The sequence below is a fragment of the Mycteria americana genome, chromosome 5 (genome assembly GCF_035582795.1).
Source record: "Mycteria americana isolate JAX WOST 10 ecotype Jacksonville Zoo and Gardens chromosome 5, USCA_MyAme_1.0, whole genome shotgun sequence".
Taxonomy (NCBI): domain Eukaryota; kingdom Metazoa; phylum Chordata; class Aves; order Ciconiiformes; family Ciconiidae; genus Mycteria; species Mycteria americana.
Window position 1 is genome coordinate 49848555 of NC_134369.1, and position 18999 is coordinate 49867553.

Here is an 18999-nt window from a genome sequence, read left to right on the forward strand (position 1 = left end):
ATGCACCAGGAAAATAAGTAAACTAGAAGAAATGCAGAGCAAAATAAAAACATAAGAAAAAGTAAATACAGCAGCAATGGGAATTGTCCTTACCCATGCTCAGCAGCGAGGAATCTAGAGGAGGTCTTATGCTCAGCACATCATCATGGTATCTGAGCTCTTGACAAAATTAGTAGCAACACCTTGCTTTTCCTGCACCTTCTGGAGCTGGGAGTGAGAGTAGCAAAATTGTTCAGAGAAATGAAAAGAAAAAAGTATACTTTGTTCATCCAGAACAAATTGTGAATTTATATGAATATATCAAGTTGTTTCAGGCAAATTATTTTTTAAAATTGATTTATTCAGCATCATTCTTTTCAAAATAAACATGTTTCATGCTTTTAGTTTAAAATGGAGCTCTAGTTTTTTAAGAAATCTATTTTTAAGGAAGTGTAAAACAAAATTGTTAAATTTCATTTCGGGTTAAGCAAGACATTGTCACAGGATTGTTTTTTGTCTCTCTGGCCAGTTGATTAGAACATAAATAACAAGCACGGCCCTAAGTATATAGTGCCACAGTCAGACCGATACTTGGAGTTTATTGTTTCTTTGCAAATGGCAGAGAATGCAACATTGCACACTGGTACCAGTACAGTTGTTTGTACTTAGAAAACAACGGAAAATAGGTGAAGAGAAGGATGCCCAGGACACTCTGTACACTGCATATACACTGGATTGGCATGTGGCTTCTACTCTCAGATGTGGAACATTTCTTGTTTTGCAGAGAAGTTTTATTAAACTTGTAGAGCATTATTTTCCCATAGGTCTCAAGGACTTCACCTATGTTTTTGTTATCTTTGTAGTACAGATGGGAGGCAGCCAAGGTTAATTAAGTGCCTCAGGTTGCACAGTAAATCAGTGGCAAAGTCGAAGATAAAATGCCCAGGTTCTGACTTCTACACCTGTAGTTTGTCATTTAGATCAATTTTGGTGAGCAATTTAAAAAAATGATGTTACCAACCATATGCTATAATCTTTTGTAGGCATATGTCATCTTACTTATTCATTTCCATTATTGTAGTACTAATACTTTTGTCATCAAAACATTTTAGCTAAAAGATTTTATGAATGCATTTTTCAGCTATTTTGTGTGGTATTGGAGGAAATGATGCTGGTGGGTTATTTCTGTAGTAAATGGTTCATTCACACAGGTTCAGATTCTTCTTCAGACCCTTCTGTTTTCTGCTTTCCTTCAGAAAAAGACAGAGAAGGTGGTTTAAAGAGTCAGTAGGGAATCTGTGGATCATATTATTGATGAATCTAGGTTTAAATAATCTCTGTCTATGCTGAATATGTGGAATAACTAGGAGATTTTCTGTGATACATCTGATATTTTTTTTCCTCTCAGAAGAGATTTTGTTGAAAGGACAGCAATATACTGTTGAGTGAAGAAGAGTCTTCTGGGGTTGAGAAGGAAAAGAGCTTTTCATTTGTGTGAATTTTCATTTGTTTGGATGGTATGAACTTCAACTGTATATTTAATAGGTGCATACTCCAGAAATTTAAAGCAGTCATGCTTTTAACAGACTATTAGCTCTATCATTGATATGTGAAAGTGATACATGAAACATATAGGCTTTATACATTTTGCATTAGATAATACATGTCAACTGTTTGAGAATCAGGAGCCTAGGGGATATTCCTCCTTTCTTTGGGTTAAAGATTCAGGCACTGTCATGCCTGTTCCCTCCCTTTGCTCTCAGTCTTTGCTGTGCAGTGACCCAAATTCATCAGGAGAGCTAAGTCACTTTGCAGGGCTGGTTCTGGACCTCTTAGGCATGGATTGCAGTCCAGGGAGTCAGAGCCTCCTCTGTGTTGGAGCCAGCCCAAAGAACATCATCCAAGGATGCAGGCAGCAGCAAGCGGAGGTGGAACCTGTGGCTCTGGAGCTCTCGTGCAGTATCTTTAGAAAAAGCAGTTCTTCCTCCTGTTTTCATAAAGAGATTTGGAGCTCAGGGAAATTATAGATTAGTCAGGTTTGATGAAAAGATGAACATTCATTGTATTGCCAAGTCTTCTTGATCTCTTCTGGGCTTAAATTTGAGGACCTTTTAACAAGCATTTTCCTTTAGACTCAAAGGGTAATGTATAAAGCAGCAGATAATGGAGGAGAGGGCATGATTCATGCTAGGCACTTGGCGTTCTCTGGTGTAACATAATGCTTCCTTTGCTCTTACTGGTGAGTTGAAGGAGCTTTTTGGGTAAGATCAGAGCTGCTACACTATGTGCAAAATTTGAGTTCGGCACTGAAAGAGCACTGACTGTTGACTGCATCTCACTGTTGCTTTGGGCTCCTAGGCTAATATTGCTCTTTGCATCTCTGCAACATGATAAAAGATTATGTCCTCCATTGATTCTTACCTACACGGTTTCTGATGTTGTTACTGTGATTCTTCTCTGCTTCCAAGTTACAAATCATGTAGATATAATAAGTGAGAATAAGGCGCCTGAGGAAACAATAAATAATACTATTTCTGGAAAATCTAACATAATCCAGAATGGTTTAAAACTAGTAAGCATTTGGGAAACTACTCTTTTTACTGTGGGACTCCAGCTCAACACTTAATCTTCTCCATTATAACCTCTCTCTCTGATTTTACAGACCATTTTTTTCCAACAGCAAAAATTCTTTTTCTTCTTAAAATGTATTCCCATAATTTCCTTGAAGTTAGAAGTAATACTCTTTTTATAAGGTTTTATCAATACAATCAGTTCAGTCATCTCATTATGATGTTAAGATGACTTAGATGTTCTTACTTTACAGTTTGTGGAGTATAAATGCAGTATATGATGAGTCTCAAAGCTTCTACATATCAGTATCACTGTTGGTGATGCTTAGAAGATGCTTCATGCATAGAAGAATGTTTCACATGCTATTTCTTATGTATCCAAATAATTAAATAAGCTCTGTAAGACTTTTCAAGCAAATATTTGCTTTTGACAGTTGAGAGCACAGAAGTGTGTACGTGAGTTAGAGAGCGTGGGACCTTATGAGAGGGTTTGATTAGAGGTGTCACTGATTCAGTCAGGTGGTGTGAAGAATGATCAGACTAGAAAAAACCAGAACTATTTGGATGTATTATTTTTCCTGCCCAAAGGCTAGAAAGGAAGAATGCAACAAAAGGATTTGGACAACTTAATGGAGGATGCAGTAATCTGCTGTTTAGCTGTTACTGGAGCCTGTCACCATCTCTTTAAAATAACAGCCTGATTGTTACTAATCTATCCAGCTTTGTTTTAATAACATGAATCTGGGTGAGCTGCTTTGACTACTTCTGAGGGCTTTCATTAGGGTTTCAGCATTCAGTTGCTGGGCAACTCTTCTGGAGGGTGATGGAAATAGTTCACCTTTTTTGTCCTTCAGAGGTGTTGGCTGACTTATTTTCTGTGACATTTGATGTACAGTTTCTCCTCCCCTAACCTCTGAGGGAACATCAGATACATGTGAAAGTGACTTGGAACATAAATCGTTCGTTGTTCTGTAATGTTGTTCAGGATCATAGCTATTATAGGTGACTCCCAGGACAACCCTTCTGCCCAGAACAGAATTACCTCCTAGAGAGGTCATGTGGGTTTGCCCAGACTGGGGTTCTGCCCCATCCTTTGCAAGGTGACGACTTGATCTCTCACAGCTCATCATGTAGAACAACTTCTAATGCTATTTTCCCCTTAGTTCACATGGCTAATATGTAGAATTTATTCTTTCCAGACCTCGTTATGACTCAGGTCAAAAAACTTCCTACAGCTCAGTTAGAATTTTAAAACTTTAGGTCTATTGTTTATGGTGTAAGACTTAGTAGAGAAAGGAGGCAAAGATATACGCACTGGCACAAAGACATTTAGTCATGTCCATAGCCAGTTATACGGTGACAAAGCAGGAATACCTGTTAATTTCAGCAATACAGGAAGACTGCCACAAACTTTCTTCCCAGAAATAGCGAGTTCAGTTGTGCTTGCTAGGATCGTGATGTTAGTTTCCTCGTGTTAAATGTCATGCTGCTGAAAGCATAGCTGATACCCAAGTGCAGTAAGTTCATAGCCACCGAGTACCATGGCTCTGCTGTAATACTCTGCTGACTCCACTAGCATGTCCTCAGGTGAGGAGGGCCCATCATTCAAGCAGCAGGACTAATGCCAACAGTGAGAACTTCTGCCTTTTTTTTTACCTCCTTGCACTTAGGCCTTCTGCGTAGCTGTATGTTATAACACTGTGCTGTATCCTTATTGCACCAACTTAATTATCTATCCACAATACCTTTTGAATACATTGATATTTTTCCTTCTGTGTTCTGGATTTGTGGTGAGGTGGGTTCCCCCCCCCCCCGGTGGATGGTAGTCCTCTATTTTAATTACAGTTCCATGGTCAGTGGCTAACTTTGGAAGCAGTTTTTTTCTTAAGACAAGTTCCGTACCTGTAGGATTTTCTGAAGTTATAGTAGAACTGTTAAATGGTAGGGAGAAAAGGTTCCTGTGAATACTATTCTCCTTGTTGACCTCTGTTTGTCAAAAGGTCAAGGGAGTACCCGGCTGTTCGCCTGCCTCCGTCATTAATGCACACTGCTTTGGCAGAGAACCCTGACACTTGACAGTGTTAGACCGTTCCTAGATTATCAGACAGCACCAGCTCTTCTGTGCAAAGCACAGCAAACCACTCAGATAAGGTAAATCCCACCGAACACTGGAGTGGTTATTAATTCTGAAGCAGTGCAGAGAGTTTGCTTTTCTCACTGACAGAAGACGTGCTCCAATGTTGGCTGTAAACCAAAACCCAGTGACATAGGGACTGCCCCAGAGTAAACCTGTAATACAGTGGGTTTTGACAGAAGGTGAGAGGGTGAGCAGCTGACTTCTGTTTTCAAGAGAGCTACTTGAAGTTTTCTTCAGGAGACTTCAGGAAAGTCACTGTCCATTTCATATTTTTCTAAATATTTCCTAATTTTGTCTTAGGCCAGAAATCCTGTTGCATGAGATGCTGCTTTTGTTGAGTATTAAACTTCAGGCCCTTGGGCAAAATCAGTGCTTCTAGGATTTGCTGTTTTCAGCTTCACAGTCATGAAGTATTTATGTTCAGGCATCATCCAAAACTTTGGAGGCTCCTCTGCTCCGCACTCTTTGCTGACTTTCTTGCACTCTTGCTGACTTTCTGGCAGGACTGGAGAAAAAGAGGAGGTTGGTTTCCCTCCAAAAATGTATGAGAACCTTTGGAATGAGCCCAGGATGGGGAGCTAGGAGCTCCTGAATGCAAATGCTTCCTCTACTATTTATTTTCTTGGTGGCCATGAGTAAATCCATTAAAATGTCTGTGCGTTGGTTTCCTCATACATAAATCAAAATGCCGAGGTTTCTCTACTTCCTAGTGATGCTGTGAATTCTGAATATCTGAGTCCTCCTTTGTAGAAAGAGCTTTGACAGGAACACATAGCAACAGCTTTGCACATAAATACTGAAATTAAAATTACCATCTGGTTCTCCTGAACAGGCAGTATAGCCATACACAATATGGAAAGATCCCCAGTCTTTACCTCTCCTGGGAACTGGAGACACAGCAAGCTCTGGGGTTTCTGCGGGGATGAGAAGAGCCAGGAACTTGGCTTAGGTAGTTGTTGGCCATGCTTTTGTTTCTGTTCTTGCTGTCAGCCTGCAGTATGTACTGATAGCTGATTTGGGGATTTGAACAGGTATAGATCTGAGACTTGCAAAATTGGCTTTGCAGTGGGGTGGTGATGGTAACTGCTTAATGTGCTAGCTGTGCCTGTTAGTGACGAGTCAGAAAAGGATAACATTTTCCCACTTCTTAAAGTGATGGGTGACTCCATTCATTCAAGGGAAAGGCCTGCGTTGGTCAATTTGAAGATCCTGGGTTTTGCTTCTACTCTGGTGATTTCCCGGAGGCTTCGAATATGTCAAGGCTTTAAGTCTAAATGTGGAGTTTTGTACAGGTCTCGGATCTCTGCAAGTTCCAGCTGTTGCAGAGGATTTAGTTATGTGAATGTGTTAGAAAATAAATAGTGGGTTTAGATTAATATTAACAAGTGAAATGGAAGGTTTAATTGCTTACATGTGCTAACCTGCTTTCAGATTCTGATTTTTGTAAATCTGTCTAGTATTAACTGAGTAAAAAATTAAATCTTGAAAATCCTGTATAAATCAAGAAGAGTTTGCAAACATATTCGAAATGCTGTTTTAAGTAAATATTATTTTATGCAGTTGCATTGTCACACTTGAACAGCTAGATCATCAATTCAAGTTAATATCATTTCCTGTATACAGGGTTTCACATCCCAGCAAAACCAGAGTTTGATCTATTGCTCCATGCAACATAAACCAAGGATTCCTGTTGACTTTGAGTTGGGCCTTAAGTTTAGCTATTCTAGGTTAGCTGTGTTACTATGCAGAGGCTCCTTGGTACACTACCACTCTTTAAAGAATATAGAAGCCATAAATATCACAGTGCAATTTGTGGAGCTTTCAGAAATGTACAGCACGAGGGTCACAGAGCTGACAACAAGCGGTTCACCACTCTCTGGTCTTCCAGATGTCACCAGACTGTGCTGGAAAGCATATGGAAATACTGTGAGACCTGCTGCCTACTCAGGGCTTTTTCTCTTCATACATTGTGGAAAGAACCTGTATCCCTTTTTCCCCTCCATGCTCTCTGGTTATTCTCATGTGGTTTGTGGTTATAGCCATCATGTATTTCAGAGCATCCTAACAGGCAGGACAGCATGGGAAGGCTGTGCTTGGTAAAAAGCCTTTCATGTGGCCTGACACAGGCTACTGTGTTGTAGCTTGGAGGAATACACAGTCAAGCTCCTTGGCGACTGGAGCCTAATCTGTGCACTAAAGCCTTTCATGAGACTGGTAAACCAGTCATCCACATGGCCACTGGTAAACTGTTTTGGAATTAGTGGTTTGGAGAATACAGTTTTAGAGAGTATGTTGACCTTGGGAGTTGTGCTTATGAGACATGGGGTGGACAGGCATGAATTTGGATTCGCCAGTGAACCCCAGAGAGATTTTAGTGTGTGGTGATCTGCAAATTTGAATGTCTATCCAGAGCAGCTACAGGAGGAAGAAAAAAACCCTGTAACAACATATGAAATAGAAGTAGGTGACATTCTCCAAGAACAGGAAGGATACCGAGATGGATCAGGTCTAGAATCCCATCTGTGACAAGGATCAGCAGCAGGTAACTGGAAGAAACAGGCAGATGACATAGTTGCACGCAGGGGTGGGTTGGTAGCACCTTGTATTAAAATCAGTGGTACAAGTAAGAGTAATATCTCTGAATTTGCTCTGCTCTGTTTTGATGAGTCTGCAGTGGTTGCCTTAAATTACCATTTAGATTTCTAATCTACTCTTTGCCTTCTCCTTTGTACTAAGTAGACCAGTGAGATTTCATCTAAGTGGTTGAAAAAGTGTAAATGAGCCCTATTAATATGTCTCGTACTGAGTGAACAATCAACCCCCCGTGCCCCCTTTCCCAAAGACGTCAAATGTGTATTCAGCGCTTCGCAATTCTACAGCTATGGGGAAAAAAGCTCAGTCATAATGATCGCGCTTGACTCCTGCCCTCAGACGCTGGCTATTTGATGGGAATTACCTGCAGGTACATAGAGCATGTGTCCGACTTGATTGTAACACGTTCCCTTCCGATGGATCAGGAGTGACTAAGCGGGGGAATTATCATTGTGGAGAGGGTTGCTAAGCACTGGGCTCTGACTTCCAGAACGGCAATCAATATCAGCCCTCTGTGCTTAGGCTGGTTGAACACTGACACAAGCATATACACTCCTTGGTGGTAGTTAAATGCATTCAGAATAGAATCACAGAGCCAAGTAATTTGGAAGGCACCTCCAGAGGCCATGTAGTCCAACCACTAGCTCAGAGCAGGTCCAGTTAGAGCAGGCAGCTCAGGACTGTGCATAATCAAGTTTTTAGTATTTCTAAGGACGGAGGTTTCACAGTCTCTCTAGGTCCTTCCTAGTGTTTGACCATCCTCAAGATGAAACATTTTTTTCATATAGCATGAGAATTTCTTGTATTCCAGCTGTGTCTGTTGCCTCTCATCCTTCTTCTGCAGACCTCTGTGAAGAATTTGGCCCCGTCTTCTCTATGCTCTCCTATTAAGTTGTTGCAGAGAGCAATAAGATTTGCCTTGAGTTGTCTCTCCTTGAGGCAGAACAAACCCATCTCTCTCAGCCTCTCCATACACATCACCTACTCCACCACCCTGAGTGTTGTGATAGCTCTTTGCTGGACTTAATCGAGTATGTTGAAGCCTTTTTTATACAGGGGAGCTCAATACTGGAAGGAGTACTCCTGATGGGATCTCACAAGTGTTCATTAGGGGAAGAATCACTTCCCTCGGCCTGCTGGCTGCCTTCTTGCTAATACAGCCCAGGATGTGGCTGGCCTTTGCTGAAAGGGCAGACACTGCTGACTTGTGCTCAACTTGCCCACTGGGGCCCTCAGGTCATCTTCTGTAAAGCTGCTTTTGAGCCAGTTGGCTCCCAACCTGTACTGTTGCATGGAGTAATTTGTCTTGCTGTTTGCTCGCAGGGGTGTATAGACACGTGGTTCGCTTACATAAGTACAAACACACGTTACTGCTGCCTTCAAAGTGCCCAGATTGTTTAATGAGTTCATTCTGTGATACCCTCAATCAAGACTGCACAAGCCTCTGCTTAAAGCAGATCTATCACTGGAGGATGATATATGTTCATGTTGCAACACTGTGCTGTTTTGGCACCACTGTTTCATGCTGTGAGGGCACAGATTTTACTATGTAGTTATTTTTCAAGAATGGCTATGACAACAAGTATTTTCCCTTCAGTCTTGTACTAATAAATTCTGGCTAATCTGTATTAGGATTACGAAATGAGACAAAATGAAGCAGAAAAACGCTATTAATGTCAATGGCAATAGCACCAGCTCTTGCCTTATGCAGCGGATTGTAAGCAATGATAGCTTGACTGCTTGTACCATCTAGTTTTTCATGCTCAGACTCGCTTTCACAGCTGAGAGTCAGAAAGGTGCTGCAATACGGAGTGGGGGGATCTGTATAGACTCCATTGTAAGCACCATTTTCCCCCAGATAGCACTGGTAGGAATGGGCTACAGACAGCCCTCCTGCAAGCTTTGCCATCACCATCCTGTATTTCTTCCACTGGGCAAAACCAGGGTACAGAGCTGGCTCAAGGCACGCAAGCGCAATATGGCAGCAGAGCTGGCTCTGCGTGACTGTGGAAGCCCAGGTACTGGGAGGCAGACTTCCAGCTCACATGAAGGATTTTTATGGTGCCCCAGTTGCTAAGAAATTAGTTCAGTGGTTTTCCTTACTATACATAAGAGATTTTTTTTCTTAATGAGGAAATATTTCATGTCAAGTGCTGTGAATAATTCCCCCATGTTTATTTTTGCTGTGTGAAAAAGATACGCTTGTCTAGTACAGATTTTCTGGATAAGGTGATCAAACAGGCAGAGCTCTGAGGTGTGTTTACCAGCAACGTCATTACTTACGGCTGTGGACAAAATGTTTTATGTGGACTTCCCTCATGCTCTCAGAGAAGGAAATTATAGGATACTTCATGTGGCTCTCTTGTTTGCTTGGTCTCTCATTCAGTTGAAAGAAAGGGGCAGCTCTGTCAGGATTATGTTCTGGTGCCTGTCTTAGACTGCCTGGCAGAAGGGTTAAGATAAGTTCAGATGACATTAGTGATGAATCTAAATATTAACCTTTAGGAAATGTTGGTTTCTTTTGGAACAACACATACATGATGGTTATGTTGTGACTAGTAGAGTTTTTCATCGTTCTCCCAAAGAGGATGTGAAGTTTCTTATAGCAGTGTCTTTAAATGTACTTTTCCTAGACTCCACTGCATACTTTTGAATGGTCCCTATGGTGACAGTGCTGCAGTGAAACTGAAAACACAGTGCTGAAATTCTTCAGTACCAGTAAAGGATCCTGCCTTTAATTCTCTTGATAGCCATATTACAAGAGGAGCTGTACAGTCATTAGCACGCCATGATATATAGTTGTATAGAACATTAACAGTGCTGCGGGATTGCTTAGAAAGTTCATGACAACCTTAAATCTCTTCTTGTCTGACTGCTGAATAGTTCTTTTGTTCCCTTTTTTCCCAGCGCGAGATGAGAACACGGCCACTTTCCGTGGGTCCGAATACCTTTGCTATGACCTATCGCAAAACCCCATCCAGAGCAGCAGCGATGAGATCACTCTCTCCTTCAAGACATGGCAACGCAACGGGCTCATTCTGCACACTGGCAAGTCAGCTGATTATGTCAACCTGGCCCTGAAAGATGGTGCGGTCTCGTTGGTCATTAACCTGGGGTCTGGGGCCTTCGAGGCCATCGTGGAGCCCGTCAATGGCAAGTTCAATGACAACGCATGGCACGACGTTAAGGTGACACGCAACCTGCGGCAGGTAATGGTGAAGGGGAGAAAATGCTGGGGAAAATTTTGTTCTGTTTTATTCAGATGGGCAGATGGGAGAGAGTAATGGAGAAATGGGGATGCTCAGTGGAATCACTAGAGTTTCTCCACCTTTTCTGGATCTTGGTATTTAAAAGACAGTGAAAAAACATTAGTTGATGGAAATTTATCCCTGTTGTGATATCTTCATTTCCACTTTATTAATTTTCTGGTTTTCTTCCCAGTTTGATTTAATAATAAAAACTTGTGACATAACTTTACTTTCATCTCCCTTTTCCTTTTCTCTTTTCCTGTTCTCCCTTTTTTATTTTATTATTTCCTTAATTATGAGTCAATCTTATCAGTAATATTCTTGTTGCATTTAATTACTGTGGGAACAGAGTCTTTTTCCAACAGCCAATGCTCTACACCTCTCCTTTTTCTTTCAGTTTTGTTAATTGGCTTAACCATTGCCATGATGTCATAATTCTAATTCTGGAAGTCTTTTGTTTTTCCTTTCCTTTTTCTTTTCTTTTGTGTGTGCATGTGAGTGTGCAGGTATGCAGGCTGGTGGGTACGTGTATAATTAGTTTAACTTTATAGATTTGGAATTAATTGGCTGGAGTCTTTCTGAGTCTTCTTGATTCTCTGTTCTTCTTTTCTTCTTTTTGATTTTTCCCCTTTCTTTCTATAATGAGATTCTACTTTATTTCTTGTGTCTCTGCCTATGAGACTTCTGTTGGCTGTGAGGACTGGAAAAGTGGAAGGATCAAAAAAGCCAAGCAAACCCAGATCAATCCAGCACCCTACAATTCCACTTTGGAAAAGTTTTTCTGATTTTACCACTGTAATTTTGCATATCTGCATGCTGCTTTTCTAAGCAGACAACTCTATCAGGTGACGTATTTGGTAGTAGGCTAGTCTTAAAATCCTGAAGCTTTCCTTATGAAATACAATTTCAGACATAAATAGATAAGATAAAATTAAATAGCCTTGCTCTGAAAGCTGGTGAATATATCAAGTCACTAAGTCCCATCCACTGCATGATAAATGAGGTTTACACTGTGAGTAGGAGCTATTTGGTGTCTTGCTGATTGGTAGAGGCTGCAGAAATAGCTTGTAAACTAAGACTTTAAAATCAATTTGTGAAAACAATATGATCTCTTTATTTGCTCGTTAATGTGAATATTAACACGGCCCTTAATAGTTTTATTTAAGTTTATACAACATCATTTGCTGAGAAAACAGCTTTTGTGGTAACATTTTACAGTACCTAAGATAAAATGTATCTGTGAGTATAGGATAATCGGTGCCAGCGATCAGAAAAAATCTCTACTACTAGATGTCGGTAGATAATTTATCTGCTATGGGGATTTCACATCTTTCTTTTAAATATTTGGGTTTGGGGCTGAAGATGTTTATTTGTCTTTCCCATGTGAATCCCTGTATTTCTACATGCTGAGGATGTCTTGGACTTTGACAAATCTGTCATCAAACTTCCATGAGACTGCAGGGTTCTTACTTACGGCAACATGAGTCTCTTTTCAATAGTTTATATGCAGATGCAAATTTAATTTCTTATGCAGTGGATGGGTCTTAATGATCCTATTTCGTTCAAATGTTCCTATCAGTCCAGTAGAGGGAGATGCACCAACTGGTTGAGGTTTGTCAGTCTGGAAGGGTCAGAATATATGGCTTTGTTTGATGTATTTTTTATTTTTAGATGGTCTCAGAATGGCTTGTCTCTGAATATCTCACTATAGCTTACTGGTCAGTTTAGTTAATCATACTTTTTATTTTTGTTGGAAATCGGTTTTCAATGGGAAAATGTGCCTGAAGCAAAATGCATCCTTGCTTCATGCCAGGATTGGTTTGGATCTTGAAGAAGCAGAAAGTGAGGAAGGGTCGCAGACAAAACTGTGGATGGCAAGCTCTCATTCTTTTCTTAATCTTTCAGCTAGTGATTTTTTAATTTATTTTCTGGGTCCGCAGCTAAATGGAAATATGTCTACGCCTCTTTGTCTTTGATTAGACCAGGACAGTGCTTTGGCGATTATTAGAAAGCAGGCGAGATCCTTGCCAGTTAAGCAGCGCTGCAAATTTTTAATCCTCCTGATCTATTCACTATGGATGTTTTCACGTGATCCTGAATTCTTAAAGGGTCTAACCTGACCGGACAAGAGAGAGGATGTTTTAATAAGATGGCTGTGCTCTTTTCAAAGAAAGGCCAGCCTTAAAATAAAATTAAAAATAAGTAGCAGAGGTGATTTGAGGTCTAATTCTATAGATAGGCATGACAGAATATAGTTCAACCAATAAATATCAATAAGGCTGGAATTTTGAGTAATCTTTTCCCTGGATACTTCCATTTTAACTTCTGATCAAGTTCAGTCTCAAAAGTAAGACATTGACCCAGAACCTAAAACTGCCCAGAAATTGGCATTGATGAGGCCCTGAGGAGGAGCAATCCTGCTAGTCCTGAAAGTTGTCATCCAAAATTATTGGTAAGTTTAACCAGTTTTCAATAAGGAGAAACCTTGAATGCTGCAGCCTTCCTGTCAGGTCCCGTGCATTCTTACCTTTACTTGATATTACTAGGGATCAAGAAGTCTTAAAACCCTTCAATCTTCAGGATAAAGAGTTTGGAAAAGATTGAAAACTTCAATGACTGATAACTAATACCTGCTATGGACATTTTGCAGGACACAACTAAGAATGGTCACTCTGTATCTTGACCTTATAAATGCTTCATTTAACAACAACAACAAAAAGATAAAGACACCATTCTAAATAAAGCACAGGGTGAAGGAGTTTTATTTTTCTCCATTCTGACAGCAGCTTCCAGCAGCTTATGTCTCCTGGTTTTGTCTGTGTGTACACGAGAGAGAGTTTCTCTGTGTGTAAAATACTTAACAATTTTTCAGACAGGCTATGAACCTGTGAACTCCTTTGATATCTTCATATAGAAGATGTAATAAAGGACAAAGATTATTTATAATTTATAAAATTATACATTTTGTCCTTTATTGCATCCAGTATAATTTTGTATATCCTAAATAATTTTGTATGTAAGAAATTATCTACTCTGCATCTTTCCTGACATAAATTCACCTGTAAAGTTGCAGCATAATATAGGTGACTTGGAAGAAGTCTTGTTTCCAGCTGTGCTCATGCTTCCTAAAAAAACCCACCCCAAAACCAAACAAAAAACCCCAACAAAAGCCATTGCCCTTGAATATTGAAGCTTTATAAGGAAATCAGTAGCCTCCTTGTAATTGATTGAAAACATTGCACTGGAGATAAAGATATTTCTCTTTAAAATTAACTTTAAAAAAAATTAGAAATTCCAAGAATACGATCCAAAGCTAAAACAATTTCAGGTAAATGGGCTATCAGCAGCTTCAGGATGCCATCTAGTCTTTTCCTCTGCTCTTTTTGGGGTTGCAAGAAGGGGGAGGAGGATTTGCATAATTTTTTGGTTGTTCCTAGAATTAGAGCAGAACTTTAAATAGCTGGACTTTTGCCCAGTACTTTTTGGAATTGTTAAACGTTTTGTAGCTAAGCTAGGGAAGTACTAAGTGCTGCTTTTTTTTTAGATCAAATGATTATCACAGCAGTTAATCTCCTTAGAGACAAACCAAGTGAACCCACAGATTCACTTGAGTAGTTATTGTTAATGTCAAAGCAAATCTCCTTGTTTGTTTATTTTATTATTTCAGTTATTAAAACTAAGCCCTCTTTCTGCCTTGTGAGAAACCTTTACTAGAAATAGGATCATGGCTGTATTTTACCAAGGCTTTCAGAGCATGTTTGGGGCAGTGTGGTCTGTTGGGAGGAGGAGGGGGAGCAGAGGGGACTGAAGGTCAGACTTCCCTTGTCTGTCTTCAGGCCTGCTGCTGACACTCCGTCTCATTTTTAGCATGTTCTTCCCCGCTGTCCCATGCTCCAACTCCCCTGTTTGTAAAACTTGATTTACTAACACAACATATCACTGGGAGTGAGACTTCCTTGACGACGAATTCAGGAGCTTGTGCTCGTTATACCCAAGTACAGAATATTATTTCATTCCCATAGACAAATAAAATGGACTTGGGACATTATGTTCAGTGTCACGAAGTTTTCACAAACTTATTTCCTTGGTCAATGCACAACTCTCTGAAATTTGCAAGCAGATAGTTTTTACATGAGGCAGCATAGATCTTGCTTGTGTAATTTAGGATAGTTCTTGCCAACTTCAGTCACACTGGAACAAGGACTTGGAGCCTCCATGGGCTGCACTTCCCTATTAACACTGAAGCTAGTCACCACGCAAAATCTGCTATAAAGATCTTGAGTTCCCCAGCTGCTAAACAGCAAACAAGAAACAGTGTATAGGTTCAAAGAGTTGCCATCTGCATGCCTTGGGAGGGATTATCAAAGCATCTGCAAAGTTCTGCTAAACCCAACTAAGTGAACTGACTAGTGAATTCTCCTAGCCCCTCCGTAATATAGATGTGGTATAATAGGAGAGACACTAAATCTTGTCAGTCTTCTGTTTTCAAAATTGACACAAGCGACACAATTCTTCCTACACAATTCCTCGACACATTTCTTCCTACAGTAGGAGAGGTTCAACTCCTATACTCTCGGATGACAGAAGTGAGCTACAGGCAAACAGCCAAGCAGAGGCATTTTTGTGTGCTTCTCCTGAAAGTCACAAACTCACCTGCTGTAAAGAAACCTGCAGATTGGGAAACTTGGAAGGAAGACTCAGAGTCTTGGACTCATCTTCATCTGTATCCTCCAGCCAAAGGAAATATTGCTCTGCTTGTTATCCTCTGCAGCATTTGAGGGTAGTGAGGCTTGGAAGAGGAGCAGGAACGTAGGTGGGTGGTGGTGGGTAGAAGGGAGTCATGGTTGGGCTTGTGCTGAAGGGGCGAACTGTGTACTGTGTGTGTACATCTCTGAGGGTAAGGTTCTTGTTTGAGGGAAGCACCCTGATGGGCATTTGAAGAGTAAGTATTGCACTGTTTTAACTTTGCTTCAGTCCTGGATAATGTACATGAGGGTTGAAGTTAATGACTAATACCAGGGTGGGAAGACTAGGCAGCACCCTTCTTCTGTACAGTCTAGATGGCATGGTTCCCTGTAGAGTCCTGGTCATATTGTCCTCTTTCTCACTTTGTGTGTCTCAGGTGCCCCACGCCTTTTTTTGAAAGACTAACACTAGGCCATTCATGCAATGTGTCATTTTTACTAACCAACTAATGTACTAACACCCTAACGACTCATCTTTGCTTTTAGTTATTTTAATTAACAATCGTTCTGTTCACGATTTTTTAATTTCCTTTCTTCCCCCTTTTCCGCAAAGCACTCAGGCATTGGACACGCTATGGTAAACAAACTACATTGTCTGGTAGATATCATTCTTATTGTCTCTTTTTTTGGGTTTGCCGTGTGTTACCTGCCTTTTCCTCTCCCTACCCCCTCTTTTTCCCCCCCTCCTTTATACTTACTTCTTCCTTTAATTTTATTTTAATTTCATTGAAAACACTTTTTTTTTCCCCTCCTATTTTTTTTTCCTTCTTTTCTTCTTTTTTAATGGAAAAATGAGCAGCAAAAGCAACTAACACAACTCTTCTGGAAATGGGGTTTGGACATTTCTTTCATTGGTTTCTTCACCTCCCTCTCTAGTTCTTTTCCATTCCAGTGATAAATTGTTGGGTTTTTTGTCCCTTGCTTTTGAGTTTAGCTTTCTCTCTTTTGCTTTGGTTTTCATTTTGCCTTTTTTTCCCCTTTTGGTTTTTGTTTTTTACTCTGAAGGTTTCTAGATCAGAACCATTGCAGGGCCTCTAGTCCGTGGTGGTGAAGGCTCTCTTTTTCTCTCATCCTTTTGTTGTGGCAACGGCTGTTACAGGCAAAGTGGCCGGAATTGTCCTCTTTCTCCTGATTTTCCCCCACTTCCCTCCCTCCTCTTTCTGTCCTCCTCCTCCTCCCTCTTGCTCTCTCTCTCTCTCTCTCACTTTCTCTCTGACCTCTACCTGCCGTGGCCGACAGGAGCTCAGCCGGTTGTTTGTTTCAGTACACACTCTGCATGGCATGTCCACGTCTGGTGACTCGCCCGTCTCCTCCTGGCCTCGATCTGTTTTCCTCCATCTTCCCTTTAAGCCACTAACAACATCTAAGCAAAACACATCAAATTCACTTGCTCCTCTCCCTCCCTCTCCTTCCGTCCCCTTCACCCTCCATGTGTTTGGGATTAGAGGTTTGGGGGAAGTTTCTGTTAGGTTTTGAGGTTTTTTTTTTATTATTATGGGGTTTGTTTGGTATTTTTATTTTTGATTGCATGCAAGTGTGAAATAGTTTTCTCTCTGTCTCCTTCTCCCTCTCTCTCTTTTCTCTCTTTTTTCCTGTCATCTTTCTGGGCTCCAGATATATTGGCATGACACGTCAAAGTGCAGTGTGTGCACGCTTTGTGTTTTCTTTCTTTCTCATCTCTGCTTCTCTCACACTTGTTGGTGTGTGGTTGATTTATTTTGATTTATTTCCTATTTATATTTTGGTTATAAGTTAGTTTCTAATACTTTTTTTTTTTTTTTGTGGTGGGTGGTGGGTGTGTGTCTCTCTAGGTACATGGCATGCACATCCATAATGTATTGAAAGTGAGATTCCCACCCCCGCCCCCGAATGCATGATTGTCAGTGTGCCGTGAGCAAAAGAACATAAAAAAATAAAAAAATACCAACCTCGTCTTCATTAGTGGTTTTTTTTTTTTTACTAACAACCATAACTAACTGTAATCATTAAAAGAAATACTAATTAATCATAAAATCAGCTAATATGAGAAATCTCTTTCAAGGATAGTTCCATTTTCTGGCCTGAATAGATGGAAAGCATCTCGATGGGCAGACTGCCGGGTCAGCCTGACAGTGCTGATACACCAGAAAGGGGAGAAGCAGATGCTGGAGCATTTCCATTGTGGGTGAAGCAGACCAGAAAATGGAGCTTGGCTGAACTAAAAAAATACATACCAAATCTCAACAAAATCCTTAATAAAACTGACATAAAAATATAGGGGACATAACTTGTTCTGTTCAGGATTGTAAGGTCATTGCTGGGATTTTCTTTGTCCGTTGTGTCCCTCAAACAGGTGACAATCTCTGTGGATGGCATCCTTACTACCACGGGCTACACGCAGGAGGACTACACCATGCTGGGCTCGGATGACTTCTTTTATGTGGGAGGGAGCCCCAGTACTGCTGATTTACCTGGCTCTCCAGTAAGCAACAACTTCATGGGCTGCCTCAAAGAGGTAACTATTTCAAATTAATTCTTGTTTCTGTGCTTTTGGTTTCTCAAAGTCATCGCTCCTTCCTGCCTTTCATTACACACTCAATGTCTTTCCCTGATGCTGACTTTTACACCGATACTGCAAGAGCTCTGTAAGGATAAACTCATCATTCAGCTGGACAGAAGGCATCAGCTGCAAAACTCATGAGCTTGTGGTCAGACTCAGACTTCTAGTGCTTGGATTACAGAAAAAATACCCATGGTAATGGGAGAGGTGTCTTCTGTAAGCTGTTAACCATTCAGAAGAAAGCATTACAATCTTCTAGGCACTGAGGCAATAACCATTAAAAAAAGATAAATGGCCTTTGATTACTAAGCAGCATTTTTGGGTGAAAAAATCATAATCAGAATCTTATTTAGGATTTTTTTTTTTTAAGGTCCTGCGTTTCACCTGGGAATACAGTTAGTTGTCAATTTTCCAGGAAGATAGAGAGTTAGAATAAACTGGAAAAATGAAAGTTGAAGGTAGCATAAAATATATGTTTGAATTATGTGAGGAGAATGCAGCATGAGGATATAACGGAGATGTGGCACTAATGTGGTGTGTGGACATGAAGTATACTGTGTTGGTAAGTCCATGCAGCAGAGTTGCTGCATTGGTCAGGAATAGGTAGCTGGCTTCCAAAACCGTGTTGTCTCATGCTGGCTGGCTGCCCTTGTCACGTAGTTAATCCACAACTTTGAGAAAATCCATACATGGGTAATAGAGATTGGACTGCCTGGCTAGCAGCAGGAACCAGAATAGTGTTCCTTGGGGGGGGGGGGAAGTTTAAAAAAAAAAAAAAGAGATGAAGCCTTAGCCCAAATCCAAAACTTGGTGCAGTTGTTGTTTGGGTGTTATGCCCAGCAGTCAGCTTTTGTCTTCTTTCCCATCTCTTCTAATAGAATTTGTGATGATCACTGTGATTAATGGTGATGCAGATATTGAGACCTCCAAAATGTGTTCTAGAAAGCTTACTGAAAAACAAGCTTAAGTCTTCTGTCAATCAGCTTTCTAGCTAGCCTGGAATAAGAGTTTCTTGCAAGAGTTTTCTGCCTAATGTCATGATTCTGTACTAATACTGTTTTTCACAGGGTGTGGCTGGGTGGGTCTAATTTTATTTGCAGCCTGGCGGGTTGTCATAACATCCTCTTTGTATGAACATTTAATATCAGAGGGAAGGCGGAGCTGAGTTTTCATACAGGAGTCATGGAAA

At 40.6% G+C, this 18999-nt stretch overlaps 1 protein-coding gene across 10 annotated transcripts in view; it reads left to right on the forward strand.

Annotated features, from left to right (window-relative positions):
* NRXN3 (neurexin 3) overlaps window positions 1-18999 on the forward strand; it is a 983905-nt gene that overhangs the window by 209018 nt on the left and 755888 nt on the right. For 3 of the 10 annotated variants that reach the window (XM_075503346.1, XM_075503345.1, XM_075503344.1), the window contains 2 exons: window positions 10186-10487; window positions 17604-17765. In XM_075503346.1, the coding sequence (XP_075359461.1) occupies window positions 10186-10487; window positions 17604-17765 (464 nt within the window). Of the gene's footprint in view, window positions 1-10185; window positions 10488-15824; window positions 15870-17603; window positions 17766-18999 lie in introns of those variants that run through there. The other 7 variants (XM_075503348.1, XM_075503349.1, XM_075503350.1 and 4 more) reach the window with 4 other exon arrangements.